Source organism: Eretmochelys imbricata, chromosome 15, assembly GCF_965152235.1.
Source record: "Eretmochelys imbricata isolate rEreImb1 chromosome 15, rEreImb1.hap1, whole genome shotgun sequence".
Classification (NCBI taxonomy): domain Eukaryota; kingdom Metazoa; phylum Chordata; order Testudines; family Cheloniidae; genus Eretmochelys; species Eretmochelys imbricata.
Window position 1 is genome coordinate 28,278,847 of NC_135586.1, and position 9,186 is coordinate 28,288,032.

At 38.0% G+C, this 9,186-nt stretch overlaps 1 protein-coding gene across 3 annotated transcripts in view; it reads right to left on the reverse strand.

Annotated features, from left to right (window-relative positions):
- HECTD4 (HECT domain E3 ubiquitin protein ligase 4) overlaps window positions 1–9,186 on the reverse strand; it is a 127,452-nt gene that overhangs the window by 29,532 nt on the left and 88,734 nt on the right. For all 3 annotated transcript variants that reach the window (XM_077835284.1, XM_077835283.1, XM_077835285.1), the window contains exons 38-50: window positions 9,095–9,176; window positions 8,133–8,335; window positions 7,813–7,948; window positions 6,980–7,162; window positions 6,712–6,882; window positions 6,145–6,314; window positions 5,549–5,664; window positions 2,185–2,288; window positions 1,734–1,895; window positions 1,491–1,639; window positions 1,106–1,185; window positions 817–980; window positions 35–272 (exon numbers count right to left, since the gene is read on the reverse strand). In XM_077835284.1, coding sequence (XP_077691410.1) covers window positions 35–272; window positions 817–980; window positions 1,106–1,185; window positions 1,491–1,639; window positions 1,734–1,895; window positions 2,185–2,288; window positions 5,549–5,664; window positions 6,145–6,314; window positions 6,712–6,882; window positions 6,980–7,162; window positions 7,813–7,948; window positions 8,133–8,335; window positions 9,095–9,176 — 1,958 coding nt within the window. The remainder of the gene's footprint in view (window positions 1–34; window positions 273–816; window positions 981–1,105; window positions 1,186–1,490; window positions 1,640–1,733; window positions 1,896–2,184; window positions 2,289–5,548; window positions 5,665–6,144; window positions 6,315–6,711; window positions 6,883–6,979; window positions 7,163–7,812; window positions 7,949–8,132; window positions 8,336–9,094; window positions 9,177–9,186) is intronic.

Consider the following 9,186-nt stretch of genomic DNA (forward strand, 5'->3'; position numbering starts at 1 on the left):
CATGCGATTTAAATGCGACTAATGATCACTTTACGTTGCTGAGCTGTGGCAACAGCAGCAATTCTACAAGGAGGTCCGTGGGTTCCAGGGTCAGAAGCTATGCTGGTACCAGCATCGTTATCGCTATCGGAAGCCATGGCAAAAGGCAATGCTTCAAAGTTGGCACTTATTTCTTCAGCTAGGTCAATGCACAGATCAGCAGCATTCCTGTGAGCTTGTCCCTCAGCATAGGCAAACTGGCGAGATCCAAAGTTAGCCCGGACTTTTGTATTCTGTAACAAAATTCAAATAAAGCATAAGAAGTTTTTGTTTTAAAGTACTATTTTAACCCTTTGCTGTGATCTTCCTATTCTAAACCTTGGCCACAGGATGAGATCCCCACTGGTTATTACCATATCCTCTAGTGATATGGATTTCCTTGCATTATTGACCATAAAGTTTAAAAAATAAGTCCGATAATACACAATTGAAAAATATAAAGCTGCTCAATACAGTCTTTGAGCTATAATTGTTCAGCCTGGTGCCTTCAAGAGACAGTCATTTGGACAAATGCGATTTGCAGCAAGGTCACTGTTAAGATTAAAGTGAATTAATAGTAAAGTAAGGCCTATTAGTATATAAAGATTAACTCAGTCTCCTCATCAGACCAGCTTTACTTTATTGTCTTGATGGGTGAGAATACAAGTTTTAACCCAAATGAATAAATAAAGGTGAAAATGATATGAAAAATAGGTCGTGGTTTCCACCCAGGAACATTGACTAGTGTTGGTGAAAGTCAAATACATCCCAAAGTAGGTGTTTTACTGTTAAACCTGCCTTTTTCTGAATGTGCACCACTGGCCACATTCCACCAGAGACATCCTCCAGATAAGGACCAAGTCGCTGTCCACAATATGTGAAGTACACTCTTCCTTTAGCTGGCTGTCCTGGAGGGGGAGGAGTGCCTTCTGTTCTCTCCCAGCCAATTCCGGCTATATCACCTAGAGGAAAATAAAACACGACCAAAGAGAAACAAGGATTTTTCTGTTTTTCATCCATTACCTTGTTTATATTTAAGAGGTGTTAGGCGCTTTCAGCTAAGTAAATAAACTGAATTCTGACATACCAGGAGAAAGGGTCACATCTAGTCGAACACTCTTCCACTGTAGCAAGCTGGAGCCATTGTAATGCACAGCTCGTCCATTACTAAGAAAGTAAATGTGAAGAAGAAAGTTAAACATAAAAGAGCAGACCTCTTGGGTAAAAATATCATTGTAAATGACCATCAGTTAGCATTCAGGTGGTTGCTATATACTGCTAAAATGCAACTGGAACTATCCTCATTTTGATAAGGAATTACTATATTTCAAAACTTTAATTGCTCCATTTAAATTATCCGTTCGGCACTATTCAGGAACAAAAAGCAAGCCTGGTGCCAGTCCAGAGGAGCTTATACTCATTTTATGTAGTGCACCAGGCTGTAATTTTTAATGAACATATTTGCAACATACTTGTGAAAAAGACATGTGCCAACAGGATTTGTCCATGCTCCGTCCCGCTTTTCTGCTTCAGTGGCAAACCCAAATGAAACTATTGGACCAGTGTCATCATCTGTATCTCCATAGGAAACTATTTCAATCTCCCAGTAAAATGATGGGGCCTAAGGAAACAGCCATGCAGAAAATTTGTTGGTCATTTAAAAAAACTGAAGGTAAAACACCACAGAAATTTGCTCCATCACTGTGATTTCTTACTTGTACTGGAACTGGGGAGGTAGCGTAGATAAACGTGCCACGAGGCAGTCCCCCGCCAGCACTAGGGTCAGCCAAAAAGGTCACTGCTGTAAGATGTGATGAGAACATGCAGGCTCGCACAGGTGGAAACACTCTAGAAGGGCTCCAAGTAATCTCTTTGGGCTGTAAAAGAGGTAAAGAGTGTTTTAGTCTGACTGCATTTGAGGTCACAAGCTAGATTTCATTCTGCTGAAATCCAGTGTCCAAGATCTGCTATGGAATGCATACTCGACCCAGCATATAAAATAAATAACCAATATGTTGCATTCAAGCATGTTTAAGTGTGATGAATTTTTCTTTTTCCTTTAAACCACTGTAATGGTTTGACTCCGGTCATCCTTAGACCACCGTATCAGAAACTGAATCCATTAGAGAAAGAGCCAGAAAAGCAGCGCCGTGTTGATATGTTTACCTGTCTTCTGTCTGCCTGGAGAGGCGGAGGTGGGGGACGAGCACAATCTCGATACAACATTCTTAACCTTTCACATTGCACTTCTACAATGAGAAGCCTTTCCCCTATAACAATACAAACCAAACCAACACCATTAATACTGGGAATGTGAGAGTTTAGTTGGAGACAGTCATTTGAGATCTAAAGATTACACCTGTGCTAAAAATCTCTAAATGTGACAATCAGGTCCATTTCAGAAATTAATCTTCCCCTCACTTCTTCCCCCTCCCCATCCCAAAATAAAAAAAAAACCAAACTGAGAAAAACCTAAGAAGTACACCTGAGACTGGCTTATATTTCAGCGAAAGTGTCATGTCTGAGAGGAATTACAAGTCTAAAAAGTACATGGAAATTATTTCCAAGTAACAGTGAAAATTTCATTTTAGGTGAACAAAAGCAGCTGATCTGCATTAAGGGCTGTCACTCCATCCTTACCTAGCATGGAGGGTAAAGAAGTACTACACAGCACTACAGCACCTGACATCCATACTGTGGAAAGACATCCTCATACCTACACCCCACAGTCGCTATTCAGAATGTCCTTGTTTTGTTTAATTTTCCTTATGACAATACATGTTTGTGTTAAATTTATTTAAAATAAAATCAATGAGCTTGTTACAGCTGCAAATGAAACTGACTAAGACACCATCAAATCAAACTATCCCGCTCGCTGTCAGGTAGTCAAGATGCTTCAATGCGCTGAAGTTTGTAGGATACTTTCAAGTAAGGCAACCTTCAAGTTATAGGTTGATCATTGGAATAAAATGGCCAGTGGAGATACTCACTAGGAACAGAATAGATTACTATTAAAGTTAAGCATAGTACCACATTGTTTGTAAGTATCTAGTGATTTTGGGTACCAAGACAGATATGGAAGGGTGTTCAACATTTTCTGAAAAATCAAGCCGCATTAAGTGTCAAGTTGGGTGCCCAAAAGCTGAGACGCCCCAAATCACTAGTTATTTAAAAAACTAGGCCACAGAGCTTTGGCTGAATGAGAACAGATAAACTGGCTCTCCTATTAAAATATTTAACCTACGGCTGAACTGACACTGAAAGAACAAGACTGGCATGACGTGCATGTCTCCCCTGGAAGCTGAGTGCAGATAGTGCTTGAGCTCTTCAAGGCCTAGCTAACATTTCCTTGAAGGTACTGTGCCATGCACAGACCGACCTCTGTGAGCCAGGGAATTCTTGATCAAGGAAAACACTACATTTGAAGAAGAGTTGTGCCAAAGAGGATTTAAACTAATGTTCAAATGACTACAAATGAAGCAAACAATCTAAAACTGAAATTTAAATTAGCATCCAGAACAGTAAATCGTATTTTTAAAATTTACATAATATTCCTTTTAAAAACTGAAATGAGTAAGAAAAGCTGAAGGGGTAAAGTAACCATTTCACCTGGCTGTTAACTATTGTTACTTTATCTGTAGCTTTGTCCAATACATAAATCAACATGTTTTCACTAGTCCCTATACAGATTAAAAAGTATGGGTTAAAAACACTTGTTAAAGAAGCTATGCTATTCAGGTCACCTGTAATTGATTCAAAGGTTTAAACTTAATTTCTGATTACATTGAGATTTGGAACATTAGAAGCCAATGAAAACAATGTCTCCCAAGACAGCATCCGCTTTGGGAAGCAGGAGAGCCATGTCAGTGACATGGGGAAGGGAAATCTTAAGGAGAAAAGACAAATTTTGTCAGGCAGGAAGAATTATTTCTTTTGTGTTTTATTTAAACTAACCACACTGAGTATAATCACTATTGGGAACAGTATCAGGTGTCATAAAACAGTTCTACAAAGCCAAGATATTTTTAAGTGAAAGATTAAAAACAACTTGTAAGAACAAAAGACAGCAGTGGAGTAACCTGAATGCTGAATATTTTTATATTACTGTTAAACAACAGTTGGGGAGAGAAAGACTTACAAGACAGAGAAAGGCAGAAATCAACAGCAAAGTGACCGATAATCACTCTGAAATTTCAGGAAGACATCTCAACATTCAAAAAAATGGTCAGATTCACAGCACCATTAAAAAAAAAAATTTGGAAATTTACATCACCTAATCAGCCTTGTCTGTCCCCCTGCAACTGAAATTATGTCAGCAGTCGATATCCCATTAAAACTTACAACAAAACGATGTCACTTATTGCAGGCTGTTCCACAGTAACCAGCAATCAGGAGTTGAAGAGCATGAACAAACTAAAAAAGTGCTATTTACATAAACTTTGGTTTTGCTTGCATTTAACTTGTAGTGTCTGATCAGCAAATATGTATATTGATGAATAAATAAAGATCTACTGGAAGTTAGTTTTGAACCAATAAGATGCAGAGCCACCAGGTTTACAACCCAGCATGAGGATGAAGTTAAATTATTCCTGTGCCATAAATTATGCACACCTAATTTCATACTGGAGGCCTAACAGAATTCCATTTTGTTCTACAGCCTAACAGCTTCCTTTTCTTCAGTCCTTTTCCTCCACTTAAGAAGCTCTGGCTGTATCTTTTAATCTGTCCTCAACCCTAGAACTTCTGCTGGGTCCAAGTGCCCACTCATAAACAGGGGAGGAGATTGGGAGGTTAAAAATAAGGAAAGAAAATAAGAGCAGTCTTTAAAATAGGCAAGAAGAGCACCAATACACTAAAGAATGAATAAAAGAGAATAATGAAGGAAAAACAGCAGCTTACACTCACAAAAACTACGGAGAAATTTAAAAAAAAAGTCCAAGATTTAGAGACTTCCCTTCATCTCAGTTTGTACATTAGTATGGATGGGTACATTCATGTAAATACCACAGTTTATAAATAAATCAACATTACAGCTTACTGATAAAATGATAACTTCTCACAGATTTGAGTAAATCACCTGCAATTTCATTCAGGCTTGACTTTGCTATTGACTAAAACTGAGCATACCTGCACCCTGATGTATGTATCAATACAAGAGAGACTTCTGATATTCTTTATCAAAAACAAGACACAAAACCAGCGAACCAGCCATGAGACCGGAGTATTATGAGGGGCAAAACTCGACGGCCATATTCACACTAGGTGTAAATCCACTCCCTTTATACCTAAAACCTAATTTTAAGAAGTCAAGCTATTAGCCACCACAAATTTATTTAGATCTCTGCAACTGTAATAAGCCACACTGTATTATATTACTAAGTGCTATTAATACTGTCTTCCATTTAAATAGATCACTTTTATTTGGGATATAGCCTAGTATCTAAAGTTTAAAATTAACCTCACTTATCTGTTATCTCAATGCACTGACAAAATACAACAGTAAAACTGTGGGGTCATGTTAAATACATACCAGGGCTGCACTCTTGTGCCACCAGGTTAAGAACTTCTACAGCAGCTGGACATTGTTGTATGAATTCTTCACAAAACAAACTGTCTTCTAATAGCTGGGCCATCACCAGGCATGCTCTTAAGGTAAAAAAATAAAATAAAATAAAATAAAATAAAATTATAAACATTAAAAATGTACATTATGTGGTGAACTTGATGTCAATACTTGTGAAAATAATTTCAGGACTAGCCTCAACAAAATGTGCATTCTGGTCTACTTCTGTTTGTTTAGTTGTTCATTAGGACTGCTAGGACTGCAGAAATGGCTTGACCAACTTCATATTAATAAAACACCCAGCTCAATGGGTTGCCAAGTCCACTCCTGGCTTTGGGCTCCTTATTAGCAGGGAGGCCATTGTAACAAAGTCAGTTAACTTTATTTCCTTTTGGAAACTAATATGATTCTTTATTAAACAGACAATTGTTCCATCTAGCAAGATGCCAATATTTACATAGGAAAAACAAGCCTCAAGATGACCTCAATTGGCTGGAGCATTTACATTTTGTACAGCACCTTGTACACTTAGAGCCCTTTATAAATAATGAACAAAACCTCACCTTGTTCTTATTTCACCAAGGAGCCGGACCACTGCCATTACTGGAGTTGAGCCATCTCCTGTTGCAGGAAGTGAGGTATGAATAGATAGACTTCCCTCCTGAGGGAGCAACATGGACTGGACTGCCTGTACTACCTTCTCAGTAATGGACAGTTTATGAAGAGGCAATGCCTGATGGTGGTGGTGGTGGGGGGCACGGTAGAAAGTTAAATTCAAGTAGTTAGTTTCTAAGACATGAGGGCGTTTCATCACCTGGAGTTAATTCTCATTTTGTACTATCACAAAAACAGCACCACACAAAAATCACAAGCCAAAAAGGAAAGGTAACACAATGTGCTATGGAACATCCTTAAGTGCTGAAGGATGAATAATATCATGTTATTTGGATGAGAAATTACATATAAACATTGCTATGAAATGTTTAAAACAATGATGTAAATGACACAAGTCATCTTTAACAAAACAGGAATTAGGCTTTTGCATGCTGCAGATTGTTGTTGTTGTTTTAAATCACAGTATAATTACAATTTGTTATTACACTTAATGTTGGATTTTAAAATGACCTTACCTCAGATCTTGGAACACAGAGCCTAGATAATGGAATAGTTAATGTGTCTGATGCTTGTGAGGTCTTTCTAGAGTCTATACTGGCAGGTGGAAATTTGACAGTTGCTATACCTTCCTGTTCATTAATAGAAGCCACCACTCCAATGCTTCCTGCTATTCCTCTACCCAAAACCTACAACAATGAACAAGGAAGTACAACTTTAAAATTGTAAAATGATGAAAAGAATCAAGTCTCATTTGAAGTATAAAAAGGAAAAGAAGTTAATTACCTGCACTTCAGAACCTATTTTAATTGTCTCTTTAAAGCCACCAAGAGCACATAGAGCAGCCACTGCCTGCCGAGCAATTCTTTGAAGTTTAGCAAGTTTCCTGCCACTGCTGCTCCCATTTTCCAAGATACTCTCTGCATATTTCCCAAGTTGTGGAATGTACATCAGAGCCCGAGACAGAACCTAAATTGTCAAAGGAGAAATATTGGTCAGAAAAGTGTAGGGCACAGCTGAATTTTTTTTAAAATACACCAGAGGAACTATTTTAATTTTCAAGAAGTATACAGTAATACTTTAAAATAAGAGCTTTGATCAGTGAATAACAAAGCAACATTCCATTGCTGATTCCCACATAACCGTTAGAAGTGCAGTGATGTGTCCCCCTCTCTCCAGCACATACCCCGAGCAGCCACAATGTATGCTAAGGGATCTGGAAGCAAAGACTTCATCCTCCAACCATTATTTTGGCCCCTTAGGGGTCTGGGTGAGAGAGGATTGGTCTGTCAAGGTAGGATGACTGCCTGAATAAACAGTCTTATGAAGTATAAAAATATGTAACACTGCCATTTATCAACAGTCAGTTCCTTGTTTCCAGATCTGTTTTGACAAATTCTTTCCCCCATCCTTGCCCCACGTTCTCTGAAATGGCAGATGGGCCCAAGGAGGACTATCAGGACAGACAGTATCTACCTGGATAGCGACAATTAAAAATATATATTTTAAACAAGGAAGCAGGAGAGGAAGAATGCCAACGGTTAAAAGTTGTCCTGCAGTGGATATATTTTAATATACTGTGCATCACACATTTAGATATCTTATCCTCCTTTGCTTACCTTTTCAGCCGTTGTTGTCCATATTTGAGCTGCATTCGATTCTGGTGCCATCAATAAGCTATGAAGCAGAGCAATCACCTCTGCTGCCATACTGTTTGCTACATGACCACTGATAAATGGGCGCACAGGATCTGTTCTGTATAGAAGAAAAATGTCACTTGCCCAATAATTTAAAACAGGGGAGAAGGAGAGAGAGAGAGAAGCTTCAATTGTTACCCCTGCTCAACACAAGTGACGTAAGATTAGGGTACTAATAGTTACTCTCTACATTTCTACAAAGACATTCATGTTATTTTGAAGACTCCACAATGAGTTTCTACCTGGCAAGTTCAGAATTCCTCTCCCTGCAAATGGAGGTTTGAGCAGTTTTCTTTTTGTCACCAATTGACAGCCCGCTAGTGGTTTCTGGACTGATAGATTCAATAGGTGGCCCAACACTGACAATTAGGCCAGACTGTGCCCACTTGGTAGCCTTCCGAAGAGCTGCAGCAGCCTCTTCTGTAATAACCTCACAGCAGCCACTCTGAAAAAGAAATATGGAAGATATTCAAAGTGACTATTTAATTAGCTCTATTCAGACCAATCATAACCCAGGGTAGCCAGAGCTAAGGGAATCATTTATCTGACCCATTTTATCTGACCCCAGTTGTGGTATAACCACAAAGAAATCAACACTTCCTCAAACTGTATTCATTATTCACATTGGACAGTTTTTTGTTTGATTTCATTTTTTTAATCAATGAACTGATCAAGGAGTGGATTCAATACTATTAGTTTAGTTGGTCAGATAGTCACATGGTGTTGTTTCTGTTCTTTGATCGAAGAATGCATGAGTACTTCTGACACAAATACTCACGAATATGAATTTAAAACCAATTTCCTTAAATATTCTAACATGATCTTTGAAATTTACTTTTTATGGATTTTCATCCCAGTAAAACTCAGACTCCTTAAATACTTGTGAAAGAACACAAAATCATGACCCAAACATGTTTGAGAAAACATTAGTGGAAATATTTTTGCAGTAATACAAAACATCGGTTTTTCAAGGATTTACATATTTATGTCAACAACATCATTCTAATGCTAAAGTTTATGAATACGTTTTCTTGAATTTCACTTGTTTAATATAAATATTAACCAATAAATTATCTGTTTGGAAGAGAATTAAATTTAATTTTCTGGTTCTTTTACAGAAGGCTTAAAAACACTGGGGTAATGAGAACGTTGACTGTCTAATGATTTCTAAGATGTTAAATAATTATCTTTATTACTTCCTTACTTTAGTCATGTCCCGATCCATCTTCACTACTTTCTCCATGTTAGCTCCAGTGCCAAGTCGGAATGGTCGACCTTCTGAACTACTACAAACGT